Source organism: Macaca fascicularis, chromosome 20, assembly GCF_037993035.2.
Source record: "Macaca fascicularis isolate 582-1 chromosome 20, T2T-MFA8v1.1".
Taxonomy (NCBI): domain Eukaryota; kingdom Metazoa; phylum Chordata; class Mammalia; order Primates; family Cercopithecidae; genus Macaca; species Macaca fascicularis.
The window spans coordinates 68,602,611-68,622,944 of record NC_088394.1 but is presented as its reverse complement, the minus strand read 5'-3'; the positions used below and the strand labels follow the sequence as shown (position 1 = coordinate 68,622,944).

Sequence of the window (20,334 nt, the reverse complement as noted above, 5' to 3'; positions counted from 1 at the left end):
CCTGAATAGGCTCTTCCTCTTCACACTGGCCAGATACAAGAAGATCACCATATTCACCTATACACCATGCAGCCACTTGTACCAAAGGTTGCTGTGAAAAGAAAAGTCAACATTTCTCAAGGACTTCAATTTTTCCAAAGTCATTTAATGCAAATAATAGGTCATCTCATAATAAAGATCAAAACTGTGCATATCTAGAGTATTAGAAATAAAGACATACCAAAGGGGAGAGAGGAGGGGAAAAAAAAAGAAGAAAAATATACCAGAAAATTTGAGAGTAAAATTATCCCTTAGCTAAAATAGCTGAATGAAGTACTTACTTGAGAATAATCACCAAGAATTGCTTTGTACAGGCGCTGGACAGTATAGGCATGCATCTCCACACTGTTAGTTATTAACTGGATTAAATTGGGGACTGCATCATCACGAACATAACTTCCTGCCTAAAAGGAAATGCAGACAATTACCCCTAGAAACACACAGCAGTGATGATAACAAGTGTTAGCTATTATTATTACTGTGTGTTTCTTTTTTCTTTCTTTCTTTCTTTTTTTGAGACAGAGTCTCGCTCTGTCACCCAGGCTGGAGTACAAAAGCGCGATCTTGGCTCACTGCAACCTCCACCTCCCAGGTTCAAGTGATTCTCATGCCTCAGCCTCCCAAATAGCTGGGACTACAGGTGCACGCCACCATGCCTGGCTAATTTTTCTATTTTTAGTAGAGATGGGGTTTCACCATGTTGGTCAGGCTGGTCTCGAACTCCTGACCTCAGATGATCTACCTGCCTTGGCCTCCCAAAGTGCTGGGATTACAGGCGTGTGCCACTGTGCCCAGCTATTATTGTTGCTTTTAAAAGAAGAATTCTACAAAACACCCTAAAGATAAATTTGGTTCCAATTCTCAGGTTCATAACAGCTCAAACTTCAAAGTCTTACTTAAATATGTTAAATTTTTAAATTTTATTTTTAAAAATTTTCTCTTTGTCCAAATTAAAAGCAAGGCTGGGCACAATGGCTCACACCTGTAATCCCAGCACTTTGGGAGGCTGAAGCAAGAGGACTGCTTGAGGCCAGGAGTTTGACACAAGCCTGGGCCACACAACAAGACTCCATCACTACTACTACTACTACTACTACTACTACTACTACTACTACTACTACTAATGATGATGATGATGATGTAAAGGTTTAAAACTTTATCACCCAACCTTGGTCAATCTCCCATTCCTAAATAGAACAACAGATTTAATTTATAAGACTGAGACCAGTCCTAACCATGTGTATTTTGGAAAGGAAAAAACAAACAAACAAACAAAAAACAGCTAGGTGATCACGGTTTTATCAGACCACTACGGTTAAGAAACACAAAGAGGAAGAATTTTGGGAAAATGGTCAAAAGGAAAGGTGAGAAGCTAAAAAGCAGGTAATTTGCAGTATAGCTTATTTACATCCTTCCCTAAAGCAGAGTGCATTAAATACAAGAAAGCATCAGGGTGATCTAATGGGCATGTATAATAAGACTGCTTCATTCAACAGCAGCAGAATACACATTTTTCTCAAACTTAACAATGAACCAAGAAAGACCACCTTCTGGGTCACAAAAAATATCTTAACAAATTTCAAAGAACATAAATCATACAAAATATGTTCTTAGACCACACAGAATTAAACTAGAAATCTGCAACACAAAGACAGCTGCAAAAATATGCCAAAATATTTGGAGATTAAAAGAACATACTTCTAAATAACACGAGTCAAAAACAACTTTATAAGAGAAAACTATAGGCCAATCTCTCTCATGAATATAGATATAAAAATAACAAAATATTGGCAAATCAAACCGAACAAATATATAAAAAAAAATATACACTCTGACGATGTATCCCAGGTATGTAAGGCTGGTTAGGCATTCAAATATCAATGTAACCCAGCACATAACAGACTAAAGAAAACAAATCACATGATCATAATAAGAGAACACAAGTCAATTAGAAAAATAAAATCAGGGGCATATTAAAAAAGCTTTTGAATTCTTATAAACACTTTCCTTCAGGAGTGCCCATTTCTCCCTTCTTTTTTTTTTTTTTTTTTTTTTTTTTGAGACGGAGTCTCGCTCTGTCACCCAGGCTGGAGTGCAGTGGCCGGATCTCAGCCCACTGCAAGCTCCGCCTCCCGAGTTTACGCCATTCTCCTGCCTCAGCCTCCCGAGTAGCTGGGACTACAGGCGCCCGCCACCTCGCCCGGCTAGTTTTTTGTATTTTTAGTAGAGACGGGGTTTCACCATGTTAGCCAGGATGGTCTCGATCTCCTGACCTTGTGATCCACCCGTCTCGGCCTCCCAAAGTGCTGGGATTACAGGCTTGAGCCACCGCGCCCGGCCTTCTCCCTTCTTTTGAGCCTCGTGAAAACTAGGAAAATATGTCCTGATTCTTCATCATGTTCATTACATTTTGTTAGATTATAATTTTTCCCCTTGTTAATCTAATTTATTAACTTTTAACCTTTTACCAAGTTAATTCATTGTAAGTAAACTAAAACGTGAGTACACCCCAGAGAATTCCACAGCAACAAATACATATAAGTCATAATTTCATATGTCAACAAATTTTCTCCTACTATAAACAAGATTAGGATGAATACTTTTACGTACACATTTTTGTGTACTTGTCCTATTATTTTTTCAGGCTAAAGTCCTAAAAATTGAATTAATTAATCAAAGGGTATAATTTAAGGTTTTTCCTACATACTACCAAACTGCACAGTAAAAAGATGGCATCATCCTACACTCCCATAAAGTGAAGAATACTGCCTGTTTCTCTATTTTCTAATACTGGGAATTAGATTAAAAATTATGAAATGTGAAAAAATGATACCTCACTTTTCCCCCAGTTGTTAATTTGCCTTTTTTTAAATTTTTTATTTATTTATTTACTTTTTTTTTTGAGACGGAGACTCGCTATGTCACCCAGGCTGGAGGGCACTGGTGCGATCTCAGCTCACTGCAAGCTCCGCCTCCCGGGTTCACGCCATTCTCCTGCCTCAGCCTCCCGAGTAGCTGGGACTACAGGCGCCCGCCACCACGCCCGGCTAGTTTTTTGTATTTTTAGTAGAGATGGGGTTTCACCGTGTTAGCCAGGATGGTCTCGATCTCCTGACCTCGTGATCCGCCCATCTCAGCCTCCCAAAGTGCTGGGATTACGGGCTTGAGCCACCGCGCCAGGCCTTATTTGCCTTTTAAATCTGTAGACTGTTCCCCTTTTTGTTATTCAAGTTTTTAATTTTAACATGGTTAAATTTGTGACTTTTCCTTTACAGTATCTACTTGTAGTGACTTAATTAGATGGAAATGGTTTTTTCTTACATGTCACTGCACTTGCATTTTTACTCTTAAATACCTAATCCTTGCCTACTAATTGAATAATAAACACAGAAACCCCAAATTTCTGCAAGAATGCCAAAGAAAGGATCCCACCCAAAACAGGATTTCAAATCCTGAGTAACTTTAGCCATTCAAAACCCTGCAATGGCTTCCTAACATATTCAAAATAAAATGCAAGCTCCCATGAGGCCTACATAGTCTGGCCCCTGCTTATGTCTCTGACATCCTTCCTACCATTCTCTGCCTCTCTCACTTTACAGTTTTACTTGCCTTTCTGTTGCTCTCCAAGCAAGCCATGCTTGCTCCTACCTCGGGTCTTTGCACTTAGTGTTCCCTCTGTATGGTACACTATTCCTCAAGATCTCTGCATGGCTCGTACCTCATGTCTCTAAGGTCTCTACTCAAATGTTATGCCGTTATCTCCTCTGAGAGACCTCCCTGACTACTCTAATCTAAAACACTTGGCCAGTTGCCCTATATCCCACCTTATCCTGCCATCATTATATTCCTCCATGCTGCTTTAGGTTTTTCTTCATGGCATTTATTCTTAACTGACTTTAATGTTACCTATTTACTTGTGAATTTCTTACCTCCCTGACTAGAACATAAACCTCACGATAACAAAGGATTTGTATGCCACATTTATTAGTATATCCCAGCACTCTGTATGTGCTGTCTGAAAAAAAGTACTTACCGTTGTCAAAACACGCATAATTGTGTCTATATGCCATCGTTTGGAAGGTGCATACCTGAAAAAAACAATGGAAAGGAACAATTGGAACCAGCAAAATATACTGTTTTCAGTGACTAGAAAAACCTGCCCTAGCAGCGTGACTCACACCTGTGATCCCAGCATTTTGGGAGGCCGAGGTGGGAGATCGCTTGAGCTCAGGAGTTCGAGATGAGCCTGGGCAACATGGTGAAACTCTGTCTCACCAAAAAATACAAAAATTAGCTGGGTGTGGTGGTGGGTGCCGGTAGTTCAGCTACTCTGGGAGGCTGAGGTGGGAGGATTGCCTGTGCCTGGGAAGTTGAGGCTACAGTGAGCCAGCTCACTGTAGAAAAAAAGAAAGAAAGAAAGAAAAGAAAATCCTGTCCTACAGTCTTTTCTAGGTTCCCTGGATAAGTGAACATATGTGGAAACATTTCAACTTCAAATCTAGCAACAAATGCCATTTTAGAGAGTGATAAAATGGTATACAGTCAACTGACTTCAGTGGCTCATGCCTATAATCCCAGTACTTTGGGAGGCCAAGGAGGAAGGAGTGCTTGAGGCTAGGAGTTCCAGACAAACCTGGGCAACACAGCAAGACCCCATCTCTACAAAATAAAAATTAAAAAATTAGTGGCACATGATGATTTGCGCCTATAGTCCCAGCTACTCAGGAGGCTGAGGCAGAAGGATGGCTTAAGCCCAGAAGTCCAGGCTGCAGTAAGCTATGACTGGCCCACTACCCTCCAGCATGGCTTACAGAGCAAGACCCCATTTCTAAAATTAAAAAAAAAAAAGAAAAAAAAAAAGAGAGTATGTAGTCAAACTCAGATGTTTCCCATAAGATCGCAATAAGAGTTGCTAAGCTGAGAAATGAGATTTGTTTTCAGTTTCAGAGAAAATGATTATTCAGTCAGGGCAGGAGAGGATAAAGAACAAAGAAAAAAACGAACTGTTTTCAGACCAAGACAACAACATTAGAACTAAAAACTTGTTTCCTTAAATTCAGAGTGGAAAGAAGAGAAAGAATAGCTATACTACTAAAATCATAACGTACTTCCTCAAAATTCTGCATAGAGCAGCAATTCAGATGTTGTAACTTTTCCATTCCCTTTATTAAAACAGCACTATAGGCCAGGTGTGGTGGCTGACGCTTATAATCCTAGCACTTTGGGAGGCTGAGGCAGGCGGATCGCCTGAGTCCAGGAGTTCGAGACCAGCCTGGACAACATAGTGAAACCCCATCTCTACCAAAAAAAACCCAAAAAAACAAAAAAACAGAAATTAGCAGGGTGTGGTGGCGTACACCTGTAGTCCCAGCTACCTGGGGGGCTGAGGCAGGAGGATCCCCTGAACCTGGCGAGGTCAAGGTTGAAGCGAGCTGGGAGATTGTGCCACTGCACTCCAGCCTAGGTGACAAAGTGAGACCCTGTCTCAAAAAAAAATACCAAAACAAATAAACCAAAACAAATAAACCAAAACAAAACAAAAAACAGCATCAGAGATGAGAGGTTAAAGAACAGAAAAATGAGAAGATTTCATAAAAGTGTAAAATTTTTTTGGTCTCAGCTGAGAGCTTGAAATAAATGTTATGTGTTTTAAACATATTTACAGTCGTTTCCCCATTTTTTGTTGTTGTTGGTGGTTTTTTTTTTTTGTTTTTTTTTTTTTTTTTTGAGACGGAGTCTCGCTCTGTCGCCCAAGCTGGAGTGCAGTGGCCGGATCTCAGCTCACTGCAAGCTCCGCCGCCCAAGTTTACGCCATTCTCCTGCCTCAGCCTCCCGAGTAGCTGGGACTACAGGCGCCCGCCACCTCGCCCGGCTAGTTTTTTGTATTTTTTAGTAGAGATGGGGTTTCACCGTGTTAGCCAGGATGGTCTTGATCTCCTGACCTCGTGATCCGCCCGTCTCGGCCCCCCAAAGTGCTGGGATTACAGGCTTGAGCCACCGCGCCCGGCCTTGTTTTGTTTTTGAGATGGAGTCTTGCTCTGTCACCTAGGCTGGAGTGCAGTGGCATAATCTCGGCTCACTGCAACCTCTGCCTCCCAGGTTCAAGTGATTCTCTTGCCTCAGCCTCCTGGGAAGCTGGGACTACAGGCGCGCGCCACCAGGCCCAACAAATGTTCGTATTTTTAATAGAGACAGCATTTCACCACGTTGGCCAGGCTGGTCTCAAACTCCTGACTTCGTGATCCGCCTGCCTCGGCCTCCCAAACTGCTGACCACAGGTGTGTGCCACCGCACCCAGCCCCCTCCCCATGTTTTAAAGACACTTCCAAAAGTTCCAAGCAGACTTTACCAATAAAGGTAAAAATTAAATCTTACTTTTCTGCAGCAAGAAAGATTCCAGATGCACAGTCTGCTTTAAATTCTGGCTCACAGGAATCCAGAAAATAAAGTAATTCTTTCATCATGCCTCGGATATTATTCCCATTTACCAGGGCAAAACTCAATTCCATTGCACGCCTTGCAGAAGGGAAAAATTAAAAACAGTTACAAAATTTATAGTGGAAATGAAACAAAGACCCAGGTATGCACTCTGTGAACACCAAGCACTGCCAGATGTGCTAACGTCCTTGCACAATCTTGTGATCCCAATCTTTGCACACAAAATAACCAAGGAGATGTATTTTTATGTAATCAAAGTTAGTTTTGATATTTTGAATCTTCATGCAATATTTTTCCTCAAAAGTCCCTATGAGATATACCACTAAACTCCAAACATGCAGTTTGGGTTCAACAGGCTGTTCTACAAATATGGAAGTTAGAATACCTAAGAGTCTCAAAAAGAGGGGCAACAAATGTATTACCCAATAATAATACCTATCTGCCTCATTCCTTAAAAATGTGACATGTGAAGTCACCATATTTTACTTTTATTACACCCTACTCTGTCCAAAGATGATGTAACATAGTTTCTATCAAAAGGTATGCAGAAATTCAGACTAAAAACTGAATTCAAGGCCGAGCACAGTGGCTCACACCTGTTTTCTCACCACTTTGGGAGGCCAAGGTGGGCGAATCACCTGAGGTCAGGAGCTTGAGACCAGCATGGCCAAAATGGTGAAACCACTTATGTACTAAAAATACAAAAATTAGCCAGGCATGGTGGTGGGTGCCTGTAGTCCCAGCTACTAGGGAGGCTGAGGTAGGAGAACTGCTTGAACCCGGAATACAGAGACTGCAGTGAGGCAAGGGACTCCAGCCTGGGCAACAGAGCGAGACTCTGTCTCAAAAAAAAAAAAAAAAATTTCAAAGGGAAAATGAGGGCCATGAGAAGGAAAAAAAATGGCATGTGCTATGAGGACAAATAAGAGTTTCTGTAACTGCCTATTCAAAGTTGGCAATGAAGTGAAAAATAGGAATGTTTAACATGTAAAAGTTGTAAGGTTACTATATGCATCTTTCCATACTTGGTCAATAATATCAAACACTGTATGTACACTGACTTTCAAAAGTAACAACTTAGGCTGGGCACAGTGGCTCACGCCTGTAATCCCAGCACTTTGGGAGGCCAAGGCGGGCAGATCACCTGAGGTCAGGAGTTCAAGACCAACCTGGCCAACATGGCAAAACCCCGTCTCTACTAAAAATATAAAAATTAGCTGGGTGTGGTGGCAGGCGCCTGTAATTCCAGGTACTTAAGAGGCTGAGACAGGAGAATCGCTTGAACTCAGAAGACGGAAGTTGCCGTGAGCCAAGTTCGCGCCACCACACTCCAGCCTGAGCAACAGACCAAGACTCCGTCTCCAAAAAAAATAAAAAATTAACAAGTAGCGGATACTTTCATCTTAGCTAAGCTAACATATAAGTAGCAAAAATTCAATCCTTAGATATAATAACTTACAGGGTGCTTATGTAATTTACATATATTAATTCAATTTATCCTGCATAACCCTATGAAGTGGTTGCCCTTCTATCTGCATTTTACTTATGAGGCAATTGAGGCACTGAAAGTTTAAGTAATTTGACCTAGTCTATCAAAGGCAGAGTCAGAATATGAAATGAGGCAGTCTGGCTCCAGAGTCTAAGCTCTTACTGTTATATATCCTGTCAAAGAGACACAGGTTTCACTTCTTTTGAAATTCACAACCCAGTAATGAGCTAGAGAGAAACAACACAAAACTATCTATTCCCAGGACTGCCCCTTACAAGGATTAAGGTTTAGGTTAAGTCATTTGATCCCTGTGGGACTGAATTTTAACTAACCTGTTAATTAGGGATAGAAGTAGTTGCTTAGGCTCTCTCATTGGCTTGTTCTGAGAACCCACTGAGAGGGTACTTAAAAAATCTTTTGCAAAGTGCTACATAAAAGTTGGTGTTATTAAGTTTAGGTCTTATCTATAGATTGCTCAAGTACTTAGCACCTTTAATTTGTACCTCTTCTGTGTAAATCAAAGGAACTCAGCATCAATAAATGTTTGTTGACTGAATGGTTTCAGAGATCACTTTAAATATACTTTGTTCTAGATTTGAACATACAACCAAAAGTTCAGAGGCCAACTTTAGCTAGGTTCTACAAACACCTAGAGTTCTAAGAAGAGATCCAGTAGAATTACTCCATTAAGGGAAGGGATTTATGCTTTTTGAGAGTGCTATCTGCTGCCTAACAGTCATTTCAGGATACACTGTTCTAAGAAACACGCTGCCTTCAGGATCCTGGGGAGTAAGTACTGTGAAAAACGTGTGCTGTCAGCAGTTTGAGTGTCAGCATTGTGATAAGACACTTAGCCGATGGATCACTCCGTACTTTCATCCTCCAACACACAAAGCACAGTACCTCCCTTAGGTAAACTTTTGCCAAGATACTCTGTGCCTGTTATACTTATCAAAGAGCCAAGGACAACTTCAGTGTGCACTTAAGTATTCTTATTGGCCTCCTTAATAACCTAAACTTCTCCCTGCCAATCCTTTCTAAAAAAGGATTCACTCAGCAGAGTCCATCTATGAACACAAGGACTAAATACACAAATGTCAACACTCTTGCTCTGAAAACTATTACAAAGTATCATATGGCAGGGGCACAGAACTATCAATAATCTGTCACTCAATTTACCAAAAGCACTAGACTGAGAAAGGCTCTCAGTTTGTTACCGTTTTATTGAGACATCCAAATCTTTAAGACAGTCCACAATTGTGCTTCTGTGCCTCTGTACTGCATTATGATCTGTCTGTACAGTCTTCAACAAAGATGTCAGAGCCACGTATCTAGATGAAACAGTTGCAAAATAACAGAGTTAAAATGTAAAATTCGGGATAGTTTTTCTCTGTTTAAATAATAGAAAGACGTCTAATGGATAAGAGAAAGCACACATTTTTAAATATTTAAAAGAAAGTTAGTGAGCATAAAAGTAACATTTCAAAGGTATAAGCGATACCATAATCTAAAATAACGGCAACCAGAAGAAGCTCTGGATTTTAGATTTGCATTCATGGTCAAGTCCATTTAAACTTCTAAAAGTAGGCTGGGCATGGTGGTTCACACCCGTAATCCCAGCACTGTGGGAGGCCAAGGCGGGCGGATACCTGAGGTCAGGAGTTCAAGACCAGCCTGGCCAACATGGTGAAACCCTATCTCTACTAAAAATATAGAAATTAGCCGGGCACATGGGTGTCAGGTGCCTGTAGTCCCAGCTACTTGGGGGGCTGAGGCATGAGAATTGCTTGAACATGGGAGGCTGAGGTTGCAGTGGGCTGAGATCACGCCATTGCACCCCAGCCTGGGCGACAGAGCAAGACTCTGTCTCAAAAAAAATAAAATTGGGGCTGGGCGCAGTGGCTCAAGCCTATAATCCCAGCACTTTGGGAGGCTAAGGCAGGCGGATCACGAGGTCAGGAGATTAGGACCACCCTAGCTAACACGGTGAAATCCCGTCTCTACTAAAAATACAAAAAATTAGCCGGGCGTGGTGGCATGCGCCTGTAGTCCCAGCTACTCAGCAGGCAGAGCTTGCAGTGAGCCGAGATCATGCCACTGCACGATCTAAGTGAGCCTAAGCAACAGAGCGAGATTCTGTCTCAAAAAAAAAAATTAATTAAATTAAATATAAAATAAATAGAAGTGATTGACTCAATTCTTTTAAAGTTTTCCAAATAGTAAAACAAAGAGAGCATATAATATGCCTTTTAAGGCTGCCTTTGCCCCATAATGCAATTTCAATTTTACCATTTGAGTTTTCTCTGCTTTTATGATACTGGTACCAAAACTGCCTCTATAAAAATTTGAGTTTAAAATCCACGTGTTTAACTTAGTATGTTAAGGTTTAAAATTTTACTCATGTATTTATTTTTTAATAGAGATGGAGTCCCCCGCTATGTTGCCCAGGCTGGTCTCAAACTCTTGGGCTCAAGCGTTCCTACTACCTTAGCCTACCAAAGTGCTACTTAGTATTACAGGTGTGAGCCACCGCGCCTGGCAATCCAAGTGTTCTTTAGAAGGGGAAGATAATTCAGGATGCCACAATAATTATTTCCACATCTTTTTTTTTTTTTTTTTTTTGAAACAGGGTCTCAGCCAGGTGCAGTGGCTCACTGCCTGTAATCCCAGCACTTCAGGAGGACGAGGCAGGTGGATTACCTGAGGTTAGGAGTTAGAGACCAGCCCAGCCAACATGGTGAAACCCCGTCTCTACTAAAAATACAAAAAACTAGCGGGACGTGGTGATGTGCGCCTGTAAACCCAGCTACTTGGGAGACTGAGACAAAAGAATTACTTGAACTCGGGGGGCGGAGGTTGCAGTGAGCCAAGATTGCGCCACTGCACTCCAGCCTGGGCAACAAGAGCAAAACTCTGTCTCAAGAGAGAAAAAAAAAAAACAAAAACAGGGTCTCATTCTGTCACCTAGACTGGAATGCAGTGCCATGATCACGGCTCACTGCAGCTTCAACCTCCTGGGTTCAGGTGATCCTCCCACCTCAGCCTCCAGAGTAGCTGGGACTACAGGTGCACACCACCAAGCCACCTGGCTCATTTTTGTATTTTTCTGTAGAGATAGGGTTTGCCATCTTGCCCAGGCTGGTCTCGAACTCATGGGCTCATGATCTACCCATCTCTGCCTCCCAAAGTGTTGGCATTACAGGTGTGAGCTACTGCACCTAGCTGCCACATCTTTTCATGTTTAATATAAGAAAAACTTCTCCTGATTAGAAAAACAGGTAAGCAGGAATACGTACTACATACAGGAAAATACCAAAATAAAAGATAATACTGATCAATTCATTTACCTAAAAAACTAGCTAAAACTAGCTGGAGTTCACAAAGACATTCCAGATTTGCTACCTGAAATGTTACATTTTTCTTAATTTAGAGGAGGGGTCAGTCAACAAACTATAGCCTACCTGTAAAATCCAGCTGTCTGCTGTTTTTGTATATCAAAATATTTTTTTCATACTAGTTCCCAAGTTTGATGTAAATCAATTTTATTCAACACAGCCACACTCATCATTGACATATTGTCTATGGCTAATTTCATGCTAAGGGGCAGAGGTAAGTAGTTACCAAAGACTCCATGGCCCATAGTCTAAAATACTTACCATCTGACCCTTTACAGAAAAATTCTGCTGACTCCCGATTTACAGAACAAATAGGACTATATGCCATGAGACAAATCCTCAAGTCTTTACAAAACAGTAGTGTTAAGACCAGAAAAACATAAAAATTCTGAGCTATAAGTTCTAGATATGTGACTCAATACATGTGTAATCTTGAGCAAAATCACTCTTAAAATACTGGGCTTACAATACCCAAGATAAAAGACATATTTCAGTTAACTTACCTAATATTCTTGTCATTGTTCAATAAGAAACGACCCAGGATATTTATGGCTAGGACCTAAAGAGAAATAGCATAGGTCAAAATTTAGGAAAATTAAAGTTTTATATTGTTTCCTGTGTTTAAAGGATAACTTTCTGGCCTCTGGTGCTTCACAGACTGCTAGTCAACCAAAAAAAAAAAAAAAAAAAACCAAACTGGAGCCGGGCATGGCGGCTCACGCCTGTAATCCCAGAACTCTGGGAGGCCGAGGCCGGTAGATCACAAGGTGAGGAGTTCAAGACCAGCCTGACCAACATGGTGAAACCCTGTCTCTACTAAAAATACAAAAATTAGCTGGGCATGGTGGTATATGCTTGTAATCCCAGCTACTCAGGAGGCTGAGGCAGGAGAATCACTTGAACCCGGCAGGCGGAGGTTGCAGTAAGCCAAGATTGTACCACTGTACTCCAGCCAGGGCAACAGAGCAAGACTCCGTCTCAAAAAAAAAAAAAGGAAAAAATCCAAAGGCAAACTCTTAAAATCATACACTAAAGGTAAGTGCTGGAAGGTCATTTTAATGTTTTGACAGTGTTTTGTTAGTGGAAGAATAATTATTAGTACAGCCTCTTTAGAGGGAAATCTGGAAATAACTATATTTAAAGTCAAAGTATATTCTCTGTTTTATCAATTTCACTTTTAGGAATTGATCTGACAAACAACTGTACATATAGACAAAAGTCTACTGTGGCACTACTGATAACTGCAAATGATAGGAGATACCCTAAAACTCCGTTAATAGCAAATTTGCTAATTATACTATGGCACACCCATGCAATGGAATGTCATGCAGCCATTAAGACAGAATGCATTCTGACACATGGTTCAACCTTGAAGACATTATGCTAAATAATACGCTTATCAAAAGGATAAAAACTGTATGATTCCACTTATATAAGGTACTGTGATATGATGAAATATATACTTGGTTTTTGTCCCTGTTTCCTGGCATACAAATCCTAAATCCCTTGGAATTTCCGTGTGACAGCATCTTTAGTTCTAATGATATGACTCTCAATGGGCTCCTAAGATAGCCTCAGAATGGAGACTAGTTGCCAGGGGAACAACCATGATATTAAAAGGTTGGAACTTTCAGTCCCATCCCCCGACCTTGGGGAGGGGAGAGATGCTGAAGGTTAAACTGATCACCGATGATTTAATCAATCATGCCTGCATAATGAAGCCTCCAAGAATCTGAAATGGACAGGGTTCAGAGGAGCTTCCAGATAGCTGAATATGTGGAGCTTCCTGGAGGGCGGCACATCTGGAGAGGGTATGGAAGCTTCCAACCCCTTCCCACATGCCTTGCCCTATATATCTCTTCCATCTGGCTGTTCATCTATATCCTTTATAACAAACCAACAAGCATAAGTGAAGTGTTTCCCTGAGTTCTGTGAGCCACTCTAGCAAACTAACTAAACCTGAGGAGGGGGTTGTGGGAACCCTAACTTACAGCTGGTTGGTCAGAAGCACACGTCACAACCTGAGCTTGGGAGTGGCATCTGAAGTTGGGGTGGGGGGGTCAGTCTTGTGGGACTGAGCCCTCCAACTGTAGGATGTGATACCTTTTTTTTTTTTTTTGAGACGGAGTCGCGCTCTGTTGCCCAGTGGAGCGCAGTGGCGCAATCTTGGCTCACTGTAATCTCCGCCTCCCAGGTTCATGCCATTCTCCTGCCTCTGCCTCTCTAGTAGCTGGCACCTGCCACCACGCCCGGCTAATTTTTTTGTATTTTTTTTTTTTTAGTAGAGACGGGGTTTCACTGTGTTAGCAAGGATGGTCTCAATCTCCTGAACTTGTGATCCACTCTCCTCAGCCTCCCAAAGTGTTGGGATTACGGGCCCGCACCCAGCGGGATGTGACACCTTATCTCCAGGGAGACAAGTGTCAGAATTGAATTCAATTAGAGGATACCCAGCTGGTATCCACCAGAAAACCGCCTGATGTATAGGGAAATAGCCCCAACACATATGGTGTCAGAAGTGAAATGTTGGAGCTGGACATGATGGCTCACATTACTCGGGAGGTTGAGGTGGGAGGATTGCTTGAGGCCAGGAGTTCAAGATCAGCCTGAACAACCGAGAGAGACCCTGTCCCTAAAACAAAACAAAAAAGAAGTGAAGTGTTGAATGACTCTGTGAGGGTAGACAGTAAAGAGTAGAAAAAACATTTTGGGTTTTTTCCTTATATTTCTTCAGAGGTACCTGAGAGTAGTCAAATTCATAGACAGAAGTAGAATGGTGGTTGCCAGGGACTAGAGGTAGTTATAGCATGGAGAGTTATTGTTTAATGGATATAAACTTTAAGGCAAAAAAGTTCTGGAGATAAACTATAGTACTGGTTACACAACAAGATGAGTGTACTAACTGTTCACTTAAAAATGCTGAAAATGGTAAATTTTGTGTTATATATATTTTATCACAATTAAGAAAAAAAGAACAAGACTTATCTCTATACATGAATTTGGAACTGGCTCCAAGATAATGTTAGGTGAACAAAGTACGGTGCAGAACAATATATATGCTATGTTACCATTCTGTTTGAAAGATGGGGAGAGGAAAAGGACTTAACCTAAATTACTTTGGTTATCTGACTAGATACTATAATGCTAAAGACAAAAAGAACTGTACACAAATATTATACTCTAGTACATTTGTTTTTTACAAGGCTATGGGCTAACAGTTCTAATATTAATAAATGACAAAATGAACAAATTCATGAAGGAGAAGGGACAACTCCTCTCTATAGAAGAATTCCAATTATTTAATAAGAAAAAAAATGAGGGAAATGGAAAATTTGTCATTAGAATACCATCTTAATAATTGTTGTGGGCAAGATTCTCTGGTGGATACTAAAACTGATAGGTAAAAATCTGAGGATAGGATGTTTACATAGTCTCAAAATATCTGCCAAAATATTTTTCATTACAAAGGAAAAAATAATGACTTTACAGTGGAAAGACCCAGCAGACACCATCTCAACCAAATGATCAAGGTTAACATCAACAATGATAAGACAAATATATTCACTATACTGCTACATCTAAGATCTCCCAAAGTTTATTATAATCAATGTTAAGCCTTCAGCGGGAAGAAATGGTATTTCAGATACCAAAAATCAAGCATTCCACATTTTGCATCATTCTTTCTTAAAGTTGAGTTCCAAATGGAATACAACTCTGAAGTACTCCAGTCCAAGTCAACCATTCTAAATGAAACATTTAGGGGGGAAGAAAAGATTTAAAACGACTTACTCGCAATCCACTTTCTGACTTAATATCCATGATAGTCAAAACCGTTTCATAAAGAATAGCATTTCCTACATTTTTACTAGTCTCAGTATTAGTGGCAACCTGAAAAGACATATTGAGGGCAGTACGTAAGTGATAAAAATCCACAGGTAACAAGAGGCATTTTGTAATTACAGCTACGAATGAGGAAACACAAATAAAAACTGCTCCATATAACCATAATCATTCTACTCCCTGCGAAACTAAAATAAATATTTAAGTTTGGTCTACTCACCTGTGCTAATATATCATTCATAGCTTCACTTGAATCATCATCATTTCGTCCTAAAATTCTTAATAACCGCAAAATGCGTACCTAATGTGCAAAATATGAGAGGTGTCAACAAGTTATGTCTCACACAAAGAAATCTCATCTTGGTATGAAATTCAAATGACTAAATGAACTCTTAGAACTTCATTTGGAACCATTTATTCATATCAGAAATGGTCAAACATCAAACAGAAGAATTGAAAACATTTCTTTAGAGAAGCTATAAATGCTTCTACATCTAATAAAGTTATTATAAGACAACCCACACTTCAGTACTCCACAGCTAAAGGATACTACCACATACTACCACCTGCAGAGCTATAGTAAATAATTATAGTAATTATAATTATTTACTATAATTATAGTAATACTATAGTATTTTTTACTATAGTAAAAAATAGTAAATGATTTTGACTATTAAAACTGTAATTTTAAGTGGGACACAGTGGCTCTTGCCTGTAATCCCAGTACCTTGAGAGGCTGAGGTGGACAGGTTGCGTGAGTCCAGGAGTTTGAGACCAGCCTGGGCAACATGGCAAAACCCTGTCTCTACGAAATATACAAAATGAGCCAGGCACGGTGGCGAGCACCTGAAATCCCAGTTACTTGGGAGGATCACTTGACCCTAGGAGGTCAAGGCTGCAGTGAGGCAAGATTGTGCCACTGCACTCCAGCCTAAGTGACAGAGCAAGACCTTGTCTCAAAAAAAAAAAAAAAGAACAAACTTGTAATTGTATCCTCATAATCTAATACAGAATTGTGTCACTATTCATTAATATAATTAATCAATTAACTACCAAATTTCTACTCAACACAAACTTTAAGAGGAAGGAAATGGTCTACTTAAAAGATATTAAATTCATATAACATTTATTTAAAACATTCTTTCAACCTCACCTGCAAAAAGGGGTCACTGATACCAGAAACATCATGTTCTGGTGAATATCCGGACATGATGAGGTTCTTTAAAATACGAACTAATTGGGGCACAAGCTGCAGAGAAAGATGCATCAAAAAACAGTGAATATTGAAGAATGTCTCATGAATAAGCAGGTCCTTTGGTTTAGAAAAAGGGTGTAAGGGTCCGAGTCCCAGCAAATTCTAGTGATTTAATATACTAGCATACTGTAGATGTTTGATAAACTTAGGAGTAAATTAGGCCAATATTCAAGAAGAAGTATGTATTTTATCTGGATAAAACCAAACCAGACTTTTTTATGCCAGAGTTATATGTGAAGATATTACAAATAATACTGGGTCAGAAAGCCTATGGGAACCAGGTAAAACAGATGCCTGTGGGGCGTACTGCATTTCTACTTCTGCAGAACTTGACATGCCTAGGTGGCAAAAACATGTTCAGTTTTCATCCATTCAAACATTTGCATATAACATGTCATCACACCAAAATACAACTGGTGATCTTATTAACATTATAGCTTTAGAACATACAACCTCAAATAGAGAAAAAAAACTCTTCTCTTAAGACAGAAGAGTTATACCCTTTTCCAACAAACAACAGGGAATACCAAAGCTGACAACAGTAATACGGTAATCAAATGGAAAAGACACATGAAAAAATTACATCTTTCATCTTAAGAGATATCAAGGCCATGAATAATTTCCTCTTCCTATTCTTAACTCATATGATACAATTTTTTTAAATTTCAGGACTTATTTACATATACAGCTTTGTGGTCTGTTTTCTTATCTTTTCAATGAGACTATACATTCCTTATAACCAGGAATTTCCTTCCTGTCCTTCCTTTACTTTATCCATTAAGAGTCCTAACACATTGTAAAGGCAATTTTACTGTCAAGCCAAAGATGTTTTAAATATTGGCACTCATTTCATTTCTGTTGATCAATTACTTGATATTAAAACAGAAGGTTTGCCACAACAGGAACTTTTTACGTTTCCAACTAAAAACTCAATTTTTAGCTATATAAACAACTTTAATGACCAAAAATTAAGTTAAAAAGTGTGCAAAGTGAACTGCATTGCATCTCTTTTGCAGGCAATTTTAGCTACAACTCTGCTGCAACTCAATTATTTTTTCTCACTGTAGTTAGACTCTGTCCCTTCCCTACTCCTCAAGCCTAAAAGAGGATCAAGACTGAGATGAAAAGCCAAGCTATATCCAACGCATGCACTCAAAGCATTCAAAACATTAAGGCCACTTCTAAATACAAGAAAACACAGTATGTATGAATTTAAATAAAGTGAGCCATAACAGTTCGGAATTAATTCTTATAAGTCACCTAAACAAAGTCTAATTTGGACAACTCCAAATAAGAAAAATCTAAGCCATGGAGATCTGTAAATTCATTACATCTGTCAACTATGGGCAAAATTATATTAGAGATAGTAATATACCTTTTAAAACCACTTTAAATCAATATTTTTATAATAAAATGAAGACCAAGTAGTTACCAAGCTTATTTTGCACACTTCCCAATGGTCTGCTTTTTTGTACTACATATAACCCAAGTTATTTTTTATCTGGTTTATTTCTTGGAAAAGTCATTTTTCCTTGGGCTACTAAATTCAGAAATTGTTTTATCCACTGCCAAAAGGCCAGCACATCACATAAGATTACCCTGGGACACAGAGCACAAATGTCTGAATGTTCAGCATACAATTCTTGGAACCCAGTTTCATTTTTCAGACAAAAATGCAAGTTATTAAAACTGACGACAGGACAAACAAAATAAGATGACATAGGGAAAGGCTGCAGCCATGAAAATCAGTTGGTGCCCACTACTCTACCTCAAAATCCTTTTAATATTTCAAAACTTCTATGTAAGAGTAAGTACAGGTAAGGGAGAAATAAAAGCTCTAAGTCTGAACTGAAAGCTCAGCAGTACACAGAGAGCTTTTTAAAGTATGAGGTTACCCACATACTGTTCTAAAATATCTACTTCAAAAAGCAGTAGCATTTTGTGTCAAAGCTCCAGACTGATCTGGAATTGCCATCACCAAAGTCACTGGAAAACTGCTCAAAGTTTCTCAAGTAAAGATAAAGAAAAGGCAGAGAAGAAGGTTTACAATTCAGGAAAGGCTGCAACTGAAATCCAAGGCTGACTTTGGAGTCAGGAGTTTAAGTGACAAAACAAAAACTAGACTAGGAAGTTAGCCAAAAATGCTAGAACAATAACTCACAGTATTAAGCACAGCTTCAGCATTAGTATATTTTAAAAGCCACATTTGTGGATGGATACACAAAAGCTACTAAGGACCTAATGCCAGCATGCACCATCTAAAAGAGGGTTAATTCTTACCTTTTCATTCTAACATACAGCAGGATTCCAAACAGACAACAGGAACAAAACATACAAAGCAAGCATTAGGGACAGATACGGGTCTCATACTATATTACAATAATTTAATCAAGACATGAACATCTAAGGGAAAAAAAGCCAAAAAAGAACTCCTGTTAGAGCCTTACTAGATCTAAAGTACAAAGCGAGTCCTATTTATGGAATGACCAGCATCCTATAAAAGAAGTTCAATGCATGTAACTACCCAAAGAACAGTCTTCCTCTGAGTGCTCCTTACTACTGTCTTCTAAAATTAAGTGGAGAAATAGAAATGTCCACTTTAAAATACTAGTTAAAAAAAAAAAAAAAAAATAGGCCGGGAGCAGTGGCTCACGCCTGTAATCCCAGCACTTTGGGAGGCTGAGGCGGGTGGATCACCTGAGGTCAAGAGTTCGAAACCAGCCTGGCTAACATGGTGAAACCCCGTCTCTACTAAAAATACGAAACAAAATTAGCTGCGCGTGGTGGTGGGCACCTGTAGTCCCAGCTACTCGGGAGGCTGAGGGAGGAGAATCACTTGAACCCAGGAGGCAGAGGTTGCAGTGAGCCGAGATTGCACCACTGCACCCCAGCCTGGGTGACACAGCAAGACTCTGCCTCAAAAAAAAAAAAAAAAAAAAAAAAAAAGAGGGAGAGAGAGAAGGGGGTACTTAAGATAGCCAGGACTTCCATCACAGGAGTCAATGGCCTAAAATGAAGAGTAGGGGAAAAGCAATAAAAAAAACTTTTAGTTTTAACCTTAAAAAAATAGAAAAGAAATTCCTGTCTTTAAAAAAAAAAAAAAAAAAAAAAAAACAGGCCAGGAGCAGTGGCTCAAACCTGTAATCCCAGCACTTTAGGAGGCTGAGGCGGGCTGATCACCTGAGGTCAGGAGTTCAAGACCAGCCTGGCCAACATGGTGAAACCCCGTCTCTCCTAAAAATACAAAAATTAGATGGGCGTGGTGGCGCATGCCTGTAATCTCAGCTACACGGGAGGCTGAGACAGGAGAATCGCTTGAACCCAGGAGGCGGAGGGTGCAGTGAGCCGAGATCGTGCCACTGTACTCCAGCCTGGGCAGTAAGAGCAAAACTCCGTCTCAAAAAAACAAAAACAAAAACAAAAACACACACACACACACACACACACACAAAACTCCTAGTTTTAATTTGACCTCAGATTATGTTTCCTGACTCAAAATGTGAAAACAGCAGATAAAACACGTGAGATTCGTGTGTCTGCCAACAATGAGAGAAAACTTCTATCCTGAAAAGAAAAACACAATACTAGTGCCAGCTCTTACTTATATGCCTAAATCTGGCTTCCAGCCCAACTGCACAGCAGGGCTAGTTAAAACCCTTATTCAGATCCATAGCTTGCTTTCAAAAAAATTAATAAGTAAGAAAATCATGTACTTTTCAGGAAAATCATTTTTCAATCAACAAAGGCTTAGGCATAGAGAATGGCACCTACCTTTCTGAAATGCGCAAGCATGTCTGGGCTTCGCTCACACATTTCTGTGAGGAGGACTACAGATGTGTGGAGGACACCTGAAAGAAAAGATCAAAGGAAAACTAAAA

The 20,334-nt window shown here is 39.8% G+C and overlaps 1 protein-coding gene and 1 non-coding gene across 6 annotated transcripts in view; both read right to left on the bottom strand.

Moving 5' to 3' along the window:
* The window catches only part of AP1G1 (adaptor related protein complex 1 subunit gamma 1), a 90,602-nt gene that overhangs the window by 22,011 nt on the left and 48,257 nt on the right, over positions 1-20,334 (bottom strand). For all 5 annotated transcript variants that reach the window (XM_065536669.1, XM_045382603.2, XM_065536670.1 and 2 more), the window contains 10 exons: positions 20,228-20,304; positions 16,355-16,450; positions 15,422-15,502; positions 15,151-15,249; positions 11,865-11,920; positions 9,184-9,297; positions 6,415-6,555; positions 4,073-4,127; positions 321-443; positions 2-91 (listed from right to left, as the gene is read on the bottom strand). In XM_065536669.1, coding sequence (XP_065392741.1) covers positions 2-91; positions 321-443; positions 4,073-4,127; positions 6,415-6,555; positions 9,184-9,297; positions 11,865-11,920; positions 15,151-15,249; positions 15,422-15,502; positions 16,355-16,450; positions 20,228-20,304 — 932 coding nt within the window. The remainder of the gene's footprint in view (position 1; positions 92-320; positions 444-4,072; positions 4,128-6,414; positions 6,556-9,183; positions 9,298-11,864; positions 11,921-15,150; positions 15,250-15,421; positions 15,503-16,354; positions 16,451-20,227; positions 20,305-20,334) is intronic.
* Positions 8,773-8,858, bottom strand: LOC123570720 (small nucleolar RNA SNORD71). Its single transcript, XR_006694970.1, has one exon. It is a non-coding gene; the product is annotated as a small nucleolar RNA SNORD71 (small nucleolar RNA).